Source organism: Numida meleagris, chromosome 3, assembly GCF_002078875.1.
Source record: "Numida meleagris isolate 19003 breed g44 Domestic line chromosome 3, NumMel1.0, whole genome shotgun sequence".
NCBI classification, from domain to species: Eukaryota; Metazoa; Chordata; class Aves; order Galliformes; family Numididae; genus Numida; species Numida meleagris.
The window spans coordinates 85,666,015-85,686,398 of record NC_034411.1 but is presented as its reverse complement, the minus strand read 5'-3'; the positions used below and the strand labels follow the sequence as shown (position 1 = coordinate 85,686,398).

Below are 20,384 nucleotides of genomic sequence, written 5' to 3'. Positions count from 1 at the left end.
TTTGTAATGAATACTGGACAACAAGGAGCAGATATTATCTCACTAGGCATCAAGATACAGTGAAATTTGTAGCTGAACGCAGGCAACCCTCTGTATTTTGTCCTTGCACGCTGAGACTATAAGTCTGGTCCGGGCCAAATACTGCATAAAGGCACCAATATGATGAACAGCAAAATGGCGTCTATTGGTAAAAGTTACAGAACTATACAGTATTTCTTATCTTTTACTAGACTGTTCCAGAAGCTCACGCGGGCTACTGGCCAATCATATTAAATATCCCGCTCTGTCCACTCGCTTCCGAAAAGCCATATATAGACTGGTCATGCACACTGTTATTAAAACAAAGAGGTACAGCCTCTCCTTCTTACATCACAGGTTCAAGTAAGTAGGTCAACCAATAGCAAGTGAAATGAGGAAGGACCTTCCGCATTACATCCCGAACGCTCCATTTTTTGCCTAATACAACAGAAATTTAGGAAACATTAAATCTCATTCTATTACCAGTTAATAAATCACACATAGACTTGACTAAATATAATACACTAGATTTTTCCCAAGTAAGATCAGTGAGCTGGGAAAAAATTAGAAATTATACCATATATCAGCACTCGTATTTCATACACCCTAGTTTTGCTCTAGGCACTTTAGGAAGGACTTTAAATCCAAGACTAGAAGTCTAAGTATTTTAGTACCCTCTCAGTGGCCAGTTTAGAGGTCCAACAAATTCTTAAATCTTTAGTGCTGGTAATAAATACAAATCAAGTTTAACCCTATGCTTCAATAAGTGTTTTGCAGCTAATGCAAGTCCGCTGATAGCTTCTATGTGAGAGGCCCAGAAAACGAAGAGCATGAAATTATCTTATACCAAGAATCATAGAATCGCAGAATCACCAAGGTTGGAAAAGGCCTACAAGATCATCCAGTCCAACCATCCACCTATCACCAATAGTTCTCACTAAACCATGTCCCTCAACACAACATCTAAACGTTCCTTGAACACGTCCAGGGTTGGTGACTTCACTACCTCCCTGGGCAGCCCATTCCAGTGCCTGACCACTCTTTCAGGGAAGTAGTATTTCCTAATGCCCAGCCTGAATCTCCCCAGGTGCAACTTGAAGCCATTCCCTCTAGTTCTATCACTAGTTACAAGAGAGAAGAGGCCAAACCCCAGCTGACTACAACCTCCCTTCAGGTAGTTATAGAGAGCAATAAGGTCTCCCCTGAGCCTCCTCTTCTCCACACTGAACAATCCCAGCTCCCTCAGTCGCTCCTCATAAGGCCTGTGCTCCAAACCCCTCACCAGCTTTGTTGCCCTTCTCTGGACACATTCTAGGGCCTCAATGTCTTTCTTGTAGTGAGGGCCCAAAACTGAAGACAGTATGTAAGAATGTATGCCTTACAGCATTAGCACGCTTCTAGTTAAGCTGCAGCCATCGCTGTTAATAAATTATAGCTTATACCTGTCAGTTGAAGAGGTGGCCAATTAAGCATGTTTCCATTAAGTAGAGTATACTGCATTTATGTAGTACATGAAACAGCAGTTGGATGATCTCTTCACCTCTATGCTGTTATCCTAGAATCAAGGTCAAAGATTGGCACCTTTGAGATAAAAGTAGGAATTTACTATAAAAATGAAAAAAAATATCCAGGGAAGTATCCACAGATCAACATACTATAAAAGAGATTTCTCTATCACTTTCTGCAGTTTTTTCTAAGAATTTTATTTATTATCTCCATATTTCACCAGCTCAGAAGCCCTAGGGAAAATCTGAGCTTTGTAACATAATCTGAAGGGTAACAAATACAGCATATTTTGCACCATATGGGTTATTTCAGGCCTTCAACAAAAGCTATCAAGAAACAAGTAAAGTACAAGCTCTAGAGAGCATATGTTGCATTATGGCATGATTAGAAAGATCTTTTTCTGACTAGAAGAATCAGAAAATATCTTCATCTCAAAACCAAGACAATCAATCCCCAAAAGCCCTACAGATAATTAGTGAAAAGTTACAAACTTCATGAGAAAAATGCACCCTTTTCAGATGATGTCTAGGCTGATGATCTAGACCAGTTTTCTAGCCTTAATGGTCAGGGTCAATTTAAAAGGAGAAATAAAAACTTGATAAACTCATTTTAAAGAAAGAAGTTTTATTGGTGACATCAACTGCATAATCAATTTATAAGCTGCTAGTTTTGTTAAAGTGATTGCCAACTGTGATCTGAGATAAAAAGCAAATTTAATTTAACCGAGGATGTTATGATGCTATTACTTTCAGTACGGAAGTGATTGTTGTTCCAAAGGACCATCATCAACCAAGCAAAGGACAAATTTCTAACATTGCAGCTGCAGCATCTCCTGTTTCTGCAATTCATGATACTTTATCAGTTTGTATTGATGTCAAATATCAAAGAAGATAAATATTGAGGAGTTAATAAAGGTAGTTTTATAATAGCTGGAATAAGAAGATTGTTGTAGAACATTCTGTATTGCCAGTAAGGTAACTTCATATTCACAACTAGAACAAACATGTAAACTTTCCAATGCTCGAGTCTTTTTAATACTTTTTTTCCCTCTGTAAGGCTCGCAAAAATCTAATCCCTGTGGGATACTGTCCACATCCAGACTTTCACTGTTGCATTTTCAATTCACTCGTAACATTCTTAAGGAAACAAAACCCAGACAATCAGACACGTGTGTAAAATAGGCACAATGATTTTCATTAAAAATAAGACTTAGTAAACAACTGCACTATCTTACATATAACACAGGGCTCTTGGGCACTGCTCTGAGGTAAATCCTGACAACATGCTTGATTTTGCAGCCAACACTATAAACTAATTTGGGGTGATATCCTACCTGAAATTATCAAGCTATCCCAGATCTGTGATGAAAATCCTGTCCTCTTATTGCATCCAATTTTTTTCAGTTGTTACAGTTGAGTAGCCACAATACTCCATCATCATGAAAAATTTATTTCACCAAGGCTGCCATTTTACTTTCAGCATGAATGTTCTGGTGAACTACATGAGAACTGCATAGAGAGCAGTGCCTGACAGTAATATGCATGTTTATTTGCAAACATTAAAAGGTGTAACATTGCTTTTGTTCACACCAGCAGTGATTTCTGTGGAATAAAGGAGGCAGTAAAATACCTTCCTATAAGCAGAAAAGGAAGATATTATCACTACTTTTCACTGTGCTTCAACTTGTATTACACAATACTACTTTTAATTCTATTTGTTTTGTTAAATTTGACACTGTAGTGACAGCATATTGTTTGCAGATAGCTTATCTTCAGTAACTGAAATGTGCTGCATTTAGTGAATTTCTGAAAAATCTTTCTGTCATAGCACCACATCGAAGGTGCTCCAAACAATTAGAAATACTTTAAATTACAAGAATGAAAAGCTTATTTCAATTAAATAGTACAGGGCCATCATTATACTTTTTTTTTTATTATTATTATTATTACCCATGATGTTTGTTCGTAATTCTTAACATCTGCAGAACAAAGAATATCCTACCTTGTGCATATGCAGTGTGGTATAGTATTCAGCAAGGCCTACATTCCCATCCTGGCTTTGCCAACTTTCCAGATACTGTTATTCCAAACTCAACTTACTTATCTCACTGAAAGTCAGTTCTGCGATGATTAAGTCATGTTTGCAAGGCTCTAGACAGCTACTGAATAAGCTACTGCACTGTTTCACTCTGCCTTATTGTACCACAGTTGATTAAACTACATGTTAATTTCATGAAACAAAATAGTGAACATTTCAGGAATGATCATATCAAATCTAATCATCAACAAATTATTCTTGTTAATGGAAAGAATATAAAGCAACAGGTACTTTTCAGTACAGAATATACTTTTGCTTAACTCAAGCACATGTAAAGATGTACTTCATGAAATCAAGATGATGCAGCTTCTAACGAAATACTTCTGACATTTGTCAGAAGGACAAAATCCATTTCAAAATAGAATAGATTTCAAAATCTATTTCTAGTCCCTTAGAGGGGCTCACAATCTCTGAGGCAACTATAAACACAGACAACAGTGAAATATAACACTTACCTAATCTGCACTTTATACCAGTGTCCATCATCCACTCTAGCAGTAGTTGTGATGTTTTTGACTTCTGCTGCTTTACCACATAAAAACTGGTACTATAGAGTGGGAAAAATGCTTTTATTACATTGTTTGTAATAATTAAACAGTTGGTGGCTTAGAAACTTTAAAAATAATAAACGGTTTCATGAAAACCTAAAGGATGTCATGCATATCAAGAAAAACTAATGTTTTATTAATGATCTGGATCAGGAAGTCTACCATACCAGAAATACACAAGCACACAAAAATGTTTGCTAGCCTGCATGAAAATGCTTTCATCTTTGTGTATTGTACAATCAGATTATATTATTATTATTATGGGCCTGATTTGCAAAGAAGCTGACCATCTGCAGCTCAGGCAAAATTAACATTGACCATGGGTGAATTTTACTTACCATTTTATGGCCTCCTTATACTTCCAAACACGTAATGTAGCATGCAAGCTTGAGCATTTAGGAACACCATTTAATTTCCTATACTAATGTGAACAAGCACTTGATTTCATGGTTTGTCTACTTGTAATTGTAGCTTGGTTGTGAGCTTAGAACCATTTGTTCATTGGGCTTTAAATCTACGTTTAATTGAACAGTTTTGTGAATGATTAAGTGAATTCAATTAGTTTTAACATGGCACACTGGGAACTGTGAATAGATTTTTGTCAATTAAAGCACTTTCATATTTTATGGTGCTTATGATATGTTAGAAAAATATTTTTCTGCATCATTACTTTACTATGAACAAGTAAGATGGACTTAAATTCATCCACATTTTCTAAACTTTGAATAATATCCTGTCCAAACAAGCCTTGTTTATTCTGGATTAAGACAGTCACTATATGATAAAACACAGTAAACAACAAGATAATAAAATAAAGTAAAAGGTTATTTTTTATTATTTTCCCTTTCATCTACAGTTTATATACCTTTTTAGAATAATCATGTTCTTTACAACAGGAAGATCAATAGGATGCAAATACTCATTTCACTATCCTTGCAGAACACTGATTTATCTATCTTTGCAGAAGAACATAATAGCTTTTGGAAGTTTTTAATAATAAAAAGGAAGATCAATTATGAGAAAAGCAACCGCTGTTTTAATATCTTAAATCCTCTTAAATCTCTTCACAAATACAAGATTTATGCCTTCCTCAAAAGAAAGAATGACTTGCCAAAGGTAAAGATATACTGGAACATACACTTCACTCCTCAGTGTGTATACACGAATGTATTTCTACTTAGTTTTCCTGAAATGTCAAGCAATATGTTTGTTTTTTTAATCCTTTGGAACTATCAATTAACATGACAAAACAAGTAAAAGGTTTCTACTCATACCCCCATAGTAAGAAAGACTTGCTCTCTTCCCTTACACAGTAAATTTTTTTATGACAAAATTCATTGCGTTCCACATCCTTTTTCATTACAACAATTTTAATGAATACATGAGGAGGTTAAATAGGTTTAGTCTTTGAATGTAAGAAGGAATACCTAGAAAAAATCTATGTTCTTTTCTTTCTCTTTAAATGCTACATTTTCTAAGAGACTTTCCCCTTGTAATTACCTTTCATTTCTAATCAAGAACCACCTCTTATGAGGCATATACTCATATCCCATGAGACACAATTTTATAAGTAGTTCAACAAATATTTTCCTTAAAATACTAAAGAATCTCAAGAATCTCTATAGCATATGATTTTCTACAGTAAAAAACAGAAAAAATATACAGTAAAATTAGTACAGATCCCAAATTTTACTTCCTTCCCCTTTAGCAGAATATTTTGATTCCTTACCTGCAAGACGCCATGTCTGATGAAAAGCTGAATTAAGAACTGTCCTATTCTTTTTGGGCTCTCTTCAATATAGAGGAGGAGTCCATCAGGTTTATAGGTCTTAAATTCCAAGTGGATGAAGTTTTGCATGTTTAAATACAAGCCTTGAAATTCCAGGTAAGAATCGCCATAATAGCGAGCAGAACTAAAATCTGTAAATGGAATTTTGAGAAAGAAAATAAAAGGGTACATTTTTCCTCTCCATCATCTGCATTCTTATTCTGCTAATGGTAGCAAAAATAAAGCATACTCTTTTACATCTATCAAATCAACAGACAGGAATCTGAAAAACGATATTACTTTCATTCTTTCAAAGACTAATGCTGACAATTTGTAAAACTGGACATAAAGGTTTATGATAACCAGCCAAATAGGATCAATGCCTGAAAGCAAAAGGCTCTGAAGCTGATGGCACTTGGAACATATCTAGCAGCAAATAAACATCTTTTCAAGGAAATCCTTGGCTCTTGCCTAAGTCAAGACTAGTTTTCTCAACGTTAGGAATTCACATAGTTTTTGGTGAAAGAACCAAGGAGCTTGAGAATCTGCACAAACCACATGGTGTTTTCTGTCTTCCTCTTTCCCCTCCTCCCTCCCTCTTTCTCTTCCTTCTGTACTGTTGTCTTTTCTTTCCTTTGTCTTTCCTTTCATTTTCCCTCCCTTTCACCTTCACATTTTGTGTTTCTACAAGAACAGTATTCAACGTGCACATACGTGGATGCACGAATGCACACATTCAGGCACATAGCTCGGTACTTCCCAATATTTACACTGACTCCTGAATCAGTACGTCTATCTGCTCTTAAGTAATTAAAAATACATCCTCTTCCACACATGACACAAAAGGAGGAGTTCAGTTGTTTCATTTTAATACAAGTATAATATTTTGAATTTTTTCACAAGCAAGTATAAGTCACTTGAAGAATCACACAATACAATTACTTGCTTAACCAACTTTATGAGAGTGTTATAAATTTAAAGAAATATTAACAGCTTACCCATCTTGCTAAAAAAAGTCAGTAAAACAATATGAACCTAGATACAACACATAGTACGCAGTAAGTGAATTCTGCTATTTTGCTTGGCTAATATTTCACTGAATTGTCAACAGTGACTGTGGGTATCTCTGAAGGCTACAAATCCCATTTATGTTTTCTAAAATAGTCTAAATTTTAATCTTTTTGGACACTGATTCCAAAAGCAAATATTATGCATTTAAACTATGACCATCAATGATACTGGAATAAATTACACTCTACCAATATTGCCCTCCTGTATACCACTTAAAAGTTATGCTGAATTTTATCTTCTCATGTCTTTTCAGAAAGCTATTTACAAATTTGTGCTCAGAGTTGCTGCAGTCAAATTTTCAACGAAGCTCTTAAAAAATTCCAAGAAGAGATGAAAAAGAAATAGCAATAAACCACTGATATACGTACACTATATATACAACATTGTAAAAGAAACAAAAAACTTCATGCAATACCACTTGATGATTAGTGATGTAAAAAAGACACGTTCACAATTTCAAATGTATATTATCTTTAAATTTCTGTTTTGAAATACCAGCCTTTATCTGTAAAGTTCAAGAAACTAAAAAAAAAAAAAAAAAAAAAAAAACCATACAAAATTGATCAGACAATTTTCTCCATTTTACAGACAGGATTATCTCTCTAAAAAAAGAACAGACACAGCTTTAAAGGATTACCTCCAATCCCCAGCCCTGTTTTGTTTACCTTTTCAATTTTTAAATCATTCCCTCATCCCATTTGCCCTAAGCTGTCCCTGTGCATGGTTTTGCTCCTCCTACGGAACAACTCTGCTATCCACACATTCCTGACATACTGATATCTAACTTGCTTGACTCCACTTAGGAGACTAGCTGGACAAAGGACAGCAAAGTTTCATGCAGCATGTCTTTTCTGCAGTTCCCATTCCTTTACATTCTCAGTTACCTTCTCCCATTATAGTAAGCACACAGAGTACCGCAGGAAAAGATTTATCCTTTATTCTCCCTGATGTTTACATCTGTTTATCTTATGAAGATCACAAACGATGCTGCTTTGCAAAGTAATACATTCCATTATTCAATGGACTTAGGGACAGTTTGCCTTCTTATTGGGAATACATTTATGCTACAACAAAGGAAACTCTTTAAAGGAAACAGTTCAGTAGTTAAACTGTTGAAACAGTGCTTTGTGTCCATAAAAGTGGAAAGCGTTAATGAGAGAAAGCATGAAATGTATTTTGCAGACTCCAATATTTTTTTTTTTGAAACCAATCAAACATGCTACTTGAATCACAAATGGCTCCATACCTTCACATAATAGCTATTAACAAAATCTACCCCAGGTGTTTTACCTATAAGGAGTCTTACATTATATTTTAACAGTGCATAATTTCTTTTCATAGAACATAAGCTTTGCTTATAATCCTTCTACCACACTTATAAATGCAGCTTATTCATTTGACCTCCAGAGTTGTCTTCCTAGATTGCTATTTGTCCTAAAGCAGAAAAGCAGAGGAGGACTCATCACCCAATTCATTCAAAGAAAAAAAAAAAAAAGGAAAGAAATTGAAACTGTATTTTATTTTTCACTCTGAATGTCTAACACTTGCTTTCCTAAAAAACAGGAAAGCCCTTTGGCCTACAAAATCTTTTCAGCTGTAGCTTGTTCCCCTGCGTACATACAGTTCTCCACTTGAATTCATATTAATTTCAGAGTGTTAAAAGGTTTGAGACCTAACCATGCAGTAAGTATCTACACAGACAGTTCTGCAGCCCAGTCGACTGGCAACCTTCATTAATTCTTGCCAGTATCTACTGGATTTCCTCAGTTCCACTGAGCTTTGGCTGCCTAAGCTTCAGAACCAAGGGCTTCAAATTTAAAACCCGAGCTAGACAAGTGTAGATCTTTTTATTTTTTCTAAAGGCAGTAAAAGATGATAACAAATTTTAATATGCTCATTAGCCTGTCCTCGCGGATTATGGAGCTTCTGTCTCTGGATATTTCTCTGTCTAATGCATTCTCTGCTGTTTGCAAGGATTCAGTTACACAGAGGATTCCAATAGATGTTTTTCTTCTTTCTACTGCTGTTTTAAAATGATTCACTTTAAATTCCTGGTCAAGCTATTGCTTCTTCCCTTTTTATGGACACATCTTCTACATCATTTACTGTTCTTTTAATTAGGAACACCTTACAACAAGCAAAGAGAAGGCATCATCGCCTGTTGGAAGGACTCTCTCATGAAAAAATATGAACTATTAATTCCCTGTTTAAAAATCTTATCTATTTTTGATAAATAATGAAAGAATCTCTTAGAACAGCATATAACCATTGCCATAAGAAAGTTATGTTCATTGAAAACTAGGGAATTATAAGGACCAAAAATTTTTAGAAAAAGGAAATGAAAACATTGGCAAGGATTGCTTCACTGGACTAGATATAGAATCACTTAACCCCAAAGCCCAATTCCAGCAGCTGCCCTATAGCCAATGCTTGTGCAAACAGAATGCAAAGAGCAACACCTTTGGGATAGCCTGTTAGCTTTCAGCAGATGAAGCCTTTAGACAGCTGGCTCACAGGCCCTGGCATTCCTAAGTACTTTTAACCAACTCAGTATCTGCTGGAAAGGTAATTGGCTGGATGAAATACAGGAGATTTCTAGACAATCTCTTGCTACAGGTGACTGGTTAATCAATGAGGAGAGATGTTGTGTGAGATGCTGTGCAACACACCACCGAGGGAAGACTGTTGGATAACGTAAAGGTCAAGGGCAGCCTTAGCTGCAGTGACTAGGAGACTGTGGAGTTTAAGATCCTGAATGAAGCAAGATGAACATCAACCCTGGACTCAGAGAAACAGATTTTAATGTCACTAGGGATCTGCTTGGCAGAACCCCATTAGAAAATGTTCTTGAGGGCAAAGGGGCTCAGGAGAACCGACTAATCTTAAAGGACTGCATTCTCAGAGATCAGGAAAGGAAATGAGCAGAGATGGAAGCAGAGGCATGCTGCTTGGAAGGAATATAAGACCAGAAATACGGGGAGTCAGGAAGAGCAAAGCTGGAGTTAAAACTACCAAAATATGTGAAGGGCAACAAGAAAGGCTTCTGTTTGCTACACTAGTAGCAAAATGAACACTATGTGGGCCGGTTGGTCAGTGTGACCTACCAGAAACCAATACAAATAAGTTGAGATACTCAATTTGCCTTATTATTCATGGGTAATGCTTGTTCTCCCACCTTCCAGAACCCTCCCAGCTTAGTTTTCAGAGTCAAACCACTTGGACACATCCAAGTCTGTGGAATGAGATGACATCTATCCATAGGTGTGGGAGGAAGCAGATGATGTCATTGCAAGACGGCTTTCTTCTATCTCTGAGAGGTCATGGCAGTCAGCAGAGACCCTTGGTATCTGGAAAAAGGCGGTCAGCCTTACCACTGTCTCTGGCAAGGTAACAGAGCAAACACTCTTAGAAGCAATTTCCTAACTCATGAAAGACAAGAAGGCTACTGGAAAGAGCCAGCATGGGCTTACCAAGGCCAAATCACGCCTGAACCTCATTATTTGCTATGACAAGAAGAATAAATCCCTTAAAGTCATTTTTCCTGCCAACGTACTGCAGGTGTACCAGAACAGCACTGTAAGAAACTGCCATTATACATGAGGTAGAATTCCCTGGGTCTAGCAAGAATCAATATCCTGTAAACTGTGGCAAAATGAGTTGATTTGCAGGATACCCTAAATTGGTTTGCAGATCATGAAACTACTGATAACAGTAAAAATGACAACACTGTAAAGTGAATTTAATTCAACAAAACGTACTGGTATAGGACAGAGAAGCACCTCAACCACTGACACGTCACATGAAAAAGAAAAGAGCAATACAAAGAACAGCAGATGCTAAATCAGGTAAAACATCATTACGTTTAGTTAGCACTCCCATCCATTTCAATCTCTGTAAGTAGTCATCCACAGCATTCTTACAAAATTTACAATGCCTTACTCCTGCATAGGCCTTGGACCATCAGAACAGCACGCAATGTACACTGCTGGATCGCCAGTGGTGTCTATCCCCACTTGACATAATTCTTTCTCTTATCTTTTCTATTGCCCACCTTCCATTCCATATCACCCTAATTCATAATAATGACCAACCTTTCCCTTCCCCATCACTTTAATTGATAGTAAATTGGTCGGACAACATTTGACCTTGCTTGTGTCTCAATCACACTCCAGGTATATCGAAGAATTCCCTCTCACTCTGCTAATTGGAGTGAGACACATGATGCATGGAAAAAAAATAGCGGGGTGATGCATTTTTTCTACCCCTTTTAGAGTCTCCTATCTCAGGTGGCCTATGCAAGCAGCAGTGTTTTTTCTTTACTCTTCATATGCTGAATATACCCCAGCTTTCATTTTCTTCACACTTCTATGTTGTAGCTCCAAAAATTGTATTTCTTTGAGGTTTTACATTTGATGAGTCATGTTAATCACTCTGTTTTGCATTCTAAGATGAGATCAATCACTCCAATGAGTCCTAGAGAACATCCATACCGAAAATCCATTTATTCTATATTCCCTTAAATACAATAACTTACTTTATATTTGCAAACAGTATATTAAAAGATTTAGTTTATTTTCAAATAAGTCTCATATTCTTCCATATGTTGTCATTAGTCTTTTCAGCTGAAATATCTTAAAGACAGAACAGAGCAATGATTTTCAACCAGTATTTCTATTTCTAGATGCAATGCTACTTCACCATGATATGCGTCACTTTTGGTTCCACATAACATACTCTCAGTTACAGTGAGCTTGTGTTTTACCCTGCTAGAGAAGCCTGTGTTGCATGACTAGCAGAGAATTATAGTTACGTTTTTCTCTCAAAGTTGAAATGTTCTCTAATGTGGCATGCTAGACAACAATAAAATGTGGTTAACATCCAGAACTGTTGCCAGTGCAGCTTATAAGCAGCTTTCAAGCAAAGAAAAACAACAGTTATGAATAAACCCTCCTCACTGTTCTTTTGTCATGCTTACACAGAACAGACACGAGTAGACTGCGAAATTCTTCTGAAAGGGAAACATGGCTGTTTTAGAGCTCCTGTCACATATAGCATCTGTCCTTGAAGCCTAAACTTGCACAAATATATACATAAGTCAGCTGCCTTAAACATATGGAAATTCAGACCCTAAAAGCCATGAAGTTCCTTCCTTTCTTCTGCAATTATTGTATAATTTCTCTTTTCACAGGAATGCATCAGTCAGACCCACTGATCCATTTGCTGAATAACTGCTTCAGGTTGAAAAGTCAGACTGTGATTCACATGAAAACCCACACCTTTACTGGCTGATTGTAGTGAGATCTGCATTTACCCTTCCTACTAACTCCATAAAGGGATAATTGGCTGCATTTGCTTTTATTTTCTGTTCACACTTCCATTCTGTTCAAGTTATAAAATACAGTAAGAAAAAAAACAAAAAATATATACAAAAGATTTTCCTACATAATACATCTCTCAAATACACTAACACTTCTAAAAGTGTAACTCAGAGGAGTCTATTTCAAAATAAATGGAAATCAGATGTATTTTTTTTCCTCCTCACAACTATAACAATTTGGAGAGCTCTAGCTCCTGTGCCTTTATTGATGAATTCAGAGAATCCCCAAATTCTGAATACTTTTAAGATGATATTCATGACAGATACTCAGTTTTAATACCTAACATTAAGATCTTAATTTCTGTTGATTTGCATTTCAATTTTCATGGATGCCTGCATTCTGAAAGCCAAACTGATGGTCATTTACTGGTGCCCAGTCTCAGCACTTTGGATTAAATCTTTTTCCAGAATAACTTAGCAAAGGTAAATTATGGATATAAACTTCAATGCTGGAACAATTATAACTACAACATTATTTCTGGAAATAGTTATTTGCAATTTATACAAATAATGTATATACTTCTTTCAATACCTTTAAACTCAATATTTATTAGCAGTTAGAACATCAAAAAACAAAATCATTAGAATAACCCTAGTTGGAACGGCCCCACTAGGTTCATCAAATTCAAAGTTAATTTAAAATTTCTGGTTTTCCCCCCAACCTTTCCCTTATACTGACTGAACTTGAAGAACTCTACGCTCATGAAAGGTGACTATTTTTCCCCTGCTGTTACTTGCCTGTGAGCAACGCTTAAATTGCCAGTTTACCTACTTACTTTCAGATGTCAAAAATCCTCTTCCTCTTTTGCACTCAAACATCTATCAGGGCCCAGGATAGATATCTTTTCCTAGGTTCAGAAAATTATTGCTAGGGTCTTGTGCCAAAGCATCTTTTGGTATATTCCACTGATGTTTAAATTAGACTGACAGAAATGTCTTCTCTAAAAAGCACTACTACTAAAGATTGCTATACAAGACATGTCAACTGGCACTTGGAAATCCTCATGGTTTTCTTGTCTTTGCATTTAACACTGAGTGTGTCATATTAAATGCTTCTGCTACCATTACTGATAAATGAATTCCATCAGTAATTCAACCAGAAAATGCAAGTGCATGATATAATGGAAGAAAAATCTGACATTTAAAAAAAAAAAGAATCAGGACAAGATGTATGTAATGCAGCTTATCTAAATTCAAGGTTTACAAGAATGAGAGCATAACAACAGAAGCACTGACTCTACTGGGTTCTAATAATTAACCACTTAAAATGTCTACAGGTGGAGATAAGCATGAAAATCCTGGAAGTTTCAAGTATATCTGCTTTAGTTTTGTAGTTTGATCACTCACTTATTTTAAGAAGTGTTTGTCTACAAATAAACAGTTTCTTTTCTAGTACAGAACAGTTCAAACACAGCAAAAGCCATAAGTTACATACATTACATATACTGGAGTACGGTGTCAGATATTGTCATGTGTTTTCTTAATTGTAAACATAAAAAGTGAATAAATTAGTTGATTTCTGTACATTTAAGAGCCATTTCCTTATATGTGTTGATACACACGTATATCGTCCACCAAGAACTGAGAAAATGCTGAATCCTCACCACTCCCTGAACTGAGTGAAAGGAGGAGCAAATTCTACTAATAGCAACACATTTAAATTATACGAGGCACCTGGAATGTAATTAGTGGAGGAACTGAACTTTATTATTATTATTCAATCATAAATAGTTACTAAAATGGGATTTTGTTTAATGCTCAAATGTGGATTTTGACGTAAAGTACACTGCATTTCTAGATCTACTGATTATTAGCTTAGTGAGAGGAACTGAGGTCTTTGTGACTGCTGTCTGCCAGTGTCTTCCCATAGGAGATTTTTCAACACATTGGCTAGCTCTACAACCCACAGATAATGCAGAGAGGTATTAAATTTTACTGCAATCAGTGGATGCGTAGAAGAGATTCTCTCAGTAAAGGTATAAAAATCAGGAATAACTCAGCTGCACACGGTTCTATTTCAGCTAAAGCCTGTGTTGTTTCTTTCCCTTTAGATGTACCATGGGGGACAGAGAGAGGATCAAGTATTATAGCATGAATCAGCAGCAGCTCCTACCTTGAGGATAACAGGGCTTGCTTTCAGCAGAACTTCACAAGCACCGGTAAAATCTTGCCCTCCTACTCCCCCTTCCACAAAGGGCTGGCAGCTGGTACACAGCCACCACCAAGCCCTGTGCTGCTGCTTACGTGCTGACAGCCCCACAGCCAGAAGGCACTACAGCCACTGCTGGGAGCATAGAGCTATCCATAAGCTATCCGAGCTTCTTTGTTTTTCCTACTCATAAACCTACTTGCTATTTTGAGTCTCTTACAATTAGACTTTGAACAAACGGAACTGAACTATTTTTAAAATTTTAGCAACTTTTTTTTTTTTTTTTTAATAAATTTCAACCAGTGTTAATGGTCACTGCAAGAAGTATACATAAAATGGCTTGGAAAATGTCCTTGCTAGTATTGTAAGTTAATCCAGACAGCAATTCCCTCATTATTCAGAAGAAATAATATAGATCAGAATAAAACAATCATCAAAATCCTGCATAATGCCATAAGAACTACACACCAAAAGCACAACATTTTTGATTTTTTAATGCAAGAATAATGAGGTAAGCAATAACCCCCCCCACACACACACACGATAGCAGATCAATCACTTAAGCAACTAAAACAAACAAAACTACTGTGAAATCCAGAATAAAACTAGATTTAGATCTGGTCAAATCCACTGCAGAAAGGGATGGATTTTTAATACTTTTCTAATGAAGCAAAAAATATAACTGTGAACAGGAGTTTAGACATAGACAGTATTCATAACAGCACCCTACTAAGTTGTCTTTGACAAACAAGGCTGATGCTATTGATCCTAATTACAGGGTGCCCTGAAATAATTTGCCCCACCTGCTGGGGATGTGACCATCTCACATATACAACAGTTAAGTCTGTTGTCGAATCTGCTTTTCTTTTCCCCAAACCACTCTGCAGTGCAAAGGAGAAGCTGTCTTACAAAATAAATATTAAAGCACTTAACTAAAAGTGTGGGGAGCCTTATTCCTCCTTCCCTCATTAACCTATGTTAAGTAGCAGAAGCCTGCAGGCTGTCTCGTATGCATGCATTTTATCCCCACTTAACTTATGAGTTCTAAAGACCTGCATGCATGCAAAATATTGACAAAATCACATTGGTGAATGTTAAAAGTCCTTAATCATTCACAGTATTAATTTACTCAGTGATGTGCAATAATGGAGGTATAAGATGGATGAATACAACATCACATTGTTTCATTTTCTAAGTTGCAGTGGTCTAGATCCTGCTAATGTAACAAGCACTAACAAAACAAATGCTGCCATGAATATTTAAGAATTTAAGTAGCGAAGAAATCATTAATAACACTACAGACCAATGCCACACCACATAAAACTCAGTTAATGTTTTGAAGGTCACACAAAAGAACTAGGATTAAAAACAGGATCAATAAATTTGGTGAATATAATTTATGACATATAACCTATTAGAGAAAACCAAAACTCAAAACATAAAATATGTGATTCATAAAATAGATAGCCAAAGGGGTGCCAGATCCTCTTGCTTTGTAAGCAAACCAGTCACTTGTAACATATAAATACAAAAATTCTTATTTGATAGCTTTTTAATATGGGAACTGGCAGCTCAAGGGTAGCAGAAGATATAGAATTATAGTGATGTTTGAGTAAATTATTTCAAAATATACATTTAATGTAATTCCTTTGCTGAAAAATTTAAGTTCACAGTTGGAGTAACAGATTAAGCACTGTAGAATAATTTCCCCTGTGTAGAAGAACTCACAGTGCCAAAAAAAGCCTGCTACAGAGCATTTCTGGGAAAAGATTTTGCATGAATCATGAAGATTAAAGTGTGCAGACACAGGACATCTTCCAGAATAACTACATGTATTAAATTTGTCTCTAGTAATGAAGCAAATTCCTGTTGCTTCAGAGTCAATGTATTTGTTTGTATTATCCTTGACTGTAGAGTCCTTGGTTTAAGTGCACATTGGAATCTGAAAAAAATATATATGGTGGTTGGGATAGAGGGTTTATAAACAAGTATTCAGAGAAAGCTTCCCACTTTTCATCATAATATAAACAGAAAGGTAACTGCAAACCTAACTGCAGGGACTTGCCTGAATGAGACAAGTGGCTTAAAAAATACTGGCTAGCATGCAGTCAGAGCTGTAAAACAAAGAACAGTCACCCGTACACCCCTATTTCTGAAGGAAAAAAATAAAGTCAAATAGGTAAAGGTGTATCAAGACGACACAGACAATTAAAATAGCAAGATCAAGAGATTTTGCTTCTGAAGAAGCAATGTGAAACATAGCATTTGACCATGTTACAAACAAATGCATTTATACGGGAAAATTTTCCAACAGAAAAGAAGGTCTGAGGACAATAGGAAAAGCTGGAAACACTGGTTACATTTAGAATAGATCCAAAGACATCAATGAAGCAGAAAAGATGCTAGTAGAGGTAATACAACCACATACATTTATGTATGACACAGAAGAAACTCGGAAGATATTGTAATTCAGATAAGTGAGCAAAAGTGAGAGAAAGACAGAAAAGAATCCCAGCTAGCAAAGGAGAGAGCAGAGAGGAGAAACCGGGAGTGGGAGGTGGAATCAGCAAAGTCACTAATGCAAGCTGAAAGGAAGGTAAGTGTTAAGAGCTTCACTCTAAAGAAGATTATGGATGGCATTTCTGAAATTGTGAAAAAGACAAGACAGGATTATCTGTGATCAGAACTCAGGTGGAAGCTTATGCAAAGTGGTAATACCATCTGGCAACCTGCAACAGCAGGAGAATTAATTTAGCATGTAGAGGTCCTTGCCAGCTTTCTGCTCATGTTTGCAGCAGCTCTGCTCACATTCATGGAATGGGGTTGACTCTTCCACAACTATCAGGAAACCATAATCAGCTTTCACTTACAAAGCATATCTACCCAGATTCTCTGTTTTATTAAAACAATGTCTTTCAGTTAATAATTTATCAGGAAGTTCCCTGTGGGTATAGAAAGTTATTTTACAGAAAATAAAAAAGGAATACTAACATTTAAGTCAAGTCATTCTGAAAAAAGCACGGGCTCAGAATGCTAGTATCAGTTAAAGAGATCACTTGCCCTTTGGATGGGTTATCTAATTTATCCATAAAAAAGCAAAAAAAATAGCTGTATATCACATTGTCTTCCTGTTTAAACAAGGGAGAGGAGTGCCCAGTGGGAACTTCAACCCTGCCCCAAGGCAACTTCTTTCAAAGAATGGAAAGAAAACACTGCCAGTTCTTCTGCAGATCCTAGACAACCACTTTGTATCAGTACTTAAACACAATAATTCATAATGTCACTATGGAAGGTATGTTGTCCAAGAAGACAGGTGTTTTTTTTATTTTACTTTACAAATCTGTGCATCCAAGTAGCTGGGTCACTACAATTGCAAGCCTGCTTTAGGAGGAGCCCCTTAGTGTTCTGAGCACCTGATGCCTATAATTTCAAGTTACGTATTTCCTAATATGCCTGGCCACTTTTAAGACAAATACAGGATATTAGGATAAGCTGTTTATAGAGGGATCCCATTTCAACTTTACACTTATTCCTTAGAAGTCTTTATATCACTTTCCATCTATGATTTTTTATATTACTGTTTATAAGATATTAAGTAGATAAAAACAGTTATCTTTTCTATATCTTGTGCATATCTACACAGGCCGTGTGTTTATCTTCTAATGAAAAGAAATATTTGTAAGTAAGGTGAATGTAAATGACAACTTACCTGCTTCTGACAACTCCATATTTAATGAGATGTAAACATGAAGATGGTAATATTTGAAGAACTTACGGGAAAACTGAGGTACAAATTCAGAGTTTGCATAGGAGCTGGAAATAGTCACATTTCACAGCCAGGCCCATCCAGAAATCTTTTTTTATTGTAGTGCAATTTTCAGCCCCAACTGGCCATATGCCAAGCAATTCCATTTGAGTGTTTATCTGTCCTATGTAGAACACCATTTTTTAAAAAGTAAGTAAGTAAACAGATGAATCCTGATATGCTTAAATACCACGCAGGACTTTTGACAAGCACCAGATCTTGTTTTGACCAAAACAAAAACATCTGCAAAAACAGATCATTGTTTGAGAGCAAGATTGTATTATATTTTATTTCTCTAGAAAGTGAGATATGTGTATCTACTGACAATTCCTAAGGATGAAAAAATGACTTATATGCCAAAATTAAAAAAAACACTTAATCATAATCTTGGGTATGATGACATTTCCTTTACACAACTCTGTTTCAAATTCTCTCCAAGATCCAAACATGGCTCATTAAAAATGTTTTCTAAGACACAGGAATGCAAACAGTTTGAAACAGACATTTGCAGATAAAATACAAAACCAAAAAATGGCTGAATGTTATAGATAATAATTGAGACACAATTTTCACCAAAACCATTTTTTTGAAAATCTCATGATTAAAGAGAAACACTGTAGGGTTTAAAGTTTATTGTTTGCAATTGTTGTGACATCAAAAGTAACAACACAGCTGCAGTGTTTTTCATAACAACAGGAGCTCATGCTATGCATGCTTTTAGGGGAACAGTCATGAATGAAAACCAGAAATGCCATTCGTGGTCTTCATTTTTCTTGCACGGGTAATACACTACTATACCTCCACAAGATGAGAAATTTACAGACAAGGAAGGTACACTGCATACCATTTCAAGTTAACAAGTAACAGCTACACTAAACTTTCCCAATTTCCATCTACCTAATAGGAGAAAGAAATGTTGGGAGAACACTCACAAAACAGAAGACAGACAGACCATCCTTCTTTTCAAGACATATAAAAGATCTAGACAGGATCTTTCACAGCCCACTCCCAAATTACTATTTTCAATTGAATATATTCAAATGATTTGACATCTAGCAGGTCCAGAATGTCACAAATTCATCTAATATCTTTCAAATGTTCTAATTTAAGGATTTATCTGAAATTGAAATCCTAGCATTATCAATGGTTAGTATTTATAACTACATTCTCAAGAATAAGAAAGCCCTATGACTTATGCGACCTTCCTCAGCCTCACTGTGAAGCTTTCTCTCCTCCATCAGCACAAGTTCTATCAACTGACAGCTCTGATATTTAGAATGGGAGTTGGAAGTGTCTGATGAGAGAGAATCAGCTTCCGACTATACAGAGGATGAGTTAGAACAGCATTCAAACTGGTCAGCATGCTGAACTTTGTGTGCAGCTTTAAGTTCCTGTGACTTAAATCCTGCTCCCTTATTGAACCTCTAAATCAGGCTCTGTCCATAAGACCACAGTGCAAAGCCTTTTCCTGAAGGAAGGAGCAGCAGTTTCTTTTCCTACATAGACAGTAAGCATATTTAATACATGACAACAATTCACACATACACACGCATCGCTGCCAAGGAAGTGACATATATATTACAAAACCCCTCTGCCAGAAGAGGTTTAACCTACAGCTCTCATCTTTCTTAGGAATATTATTGATCATATTCATTTCTGAATAATGCTGTTCTGCAAAACTGAATGCAAAACCCACTGGGACAAAGACCAGCAGAAAAACGTCCAATACTTCTGGCTGCAGCCTAGTGCACAGGGCTGCAACCTCAGGGGAATTACATACTCTAACAGGATTTTGACTGCATTACTTCAACTGTACCACAGATACGAAGAACAGAATTTAGATAATCTTTCACATTAAGAAAGTACATGTTGTTAGAAGAATGCAATGGTTTTTTTTTTGTTTTTTTTTTTTCTTTTCTTTTTTTAAATAGGGGCTGAGAAAACAATTATAAGAATAAAGAAGACAACATACATTTGAAAATGAAGTTTGGGAAAATTATGCAAATATGGCATTACATATCACTTGCAATATGCCTACAATAGCA

The 20,384-nt window shown here is 36.1% G+C and overlaps 1 protein-coding gene across 1 annotated transcript in view; it reads right to left on the bottom strand.

Moving 5' to 3' along the window:
- Positions 1-6,939, bottom strand: part of LOC110396400 (protein eyes shut homolog) — a 32,966-nt gene extending 26,027 nt beyond the window's left edge. Inside the window, exons 1-3 of the mRNA XM_021392016.1 lie at positions 6,936-6,939; positions 5,899-6,089; positions 4,077-4,168 (exon numbers count right to left, since the gene is read on the bottom strand). Of these exons, the coding sequence (XP_021247691.1) occupies positions 4,077-4,168; positions 5,899-6,089; positions 6,936-6,939 (287 nt within the window). The remainder of the gene's footprint in view (positions 1-4,076; positions 4,169-5,898; positions 6,090-6,935) is intronic.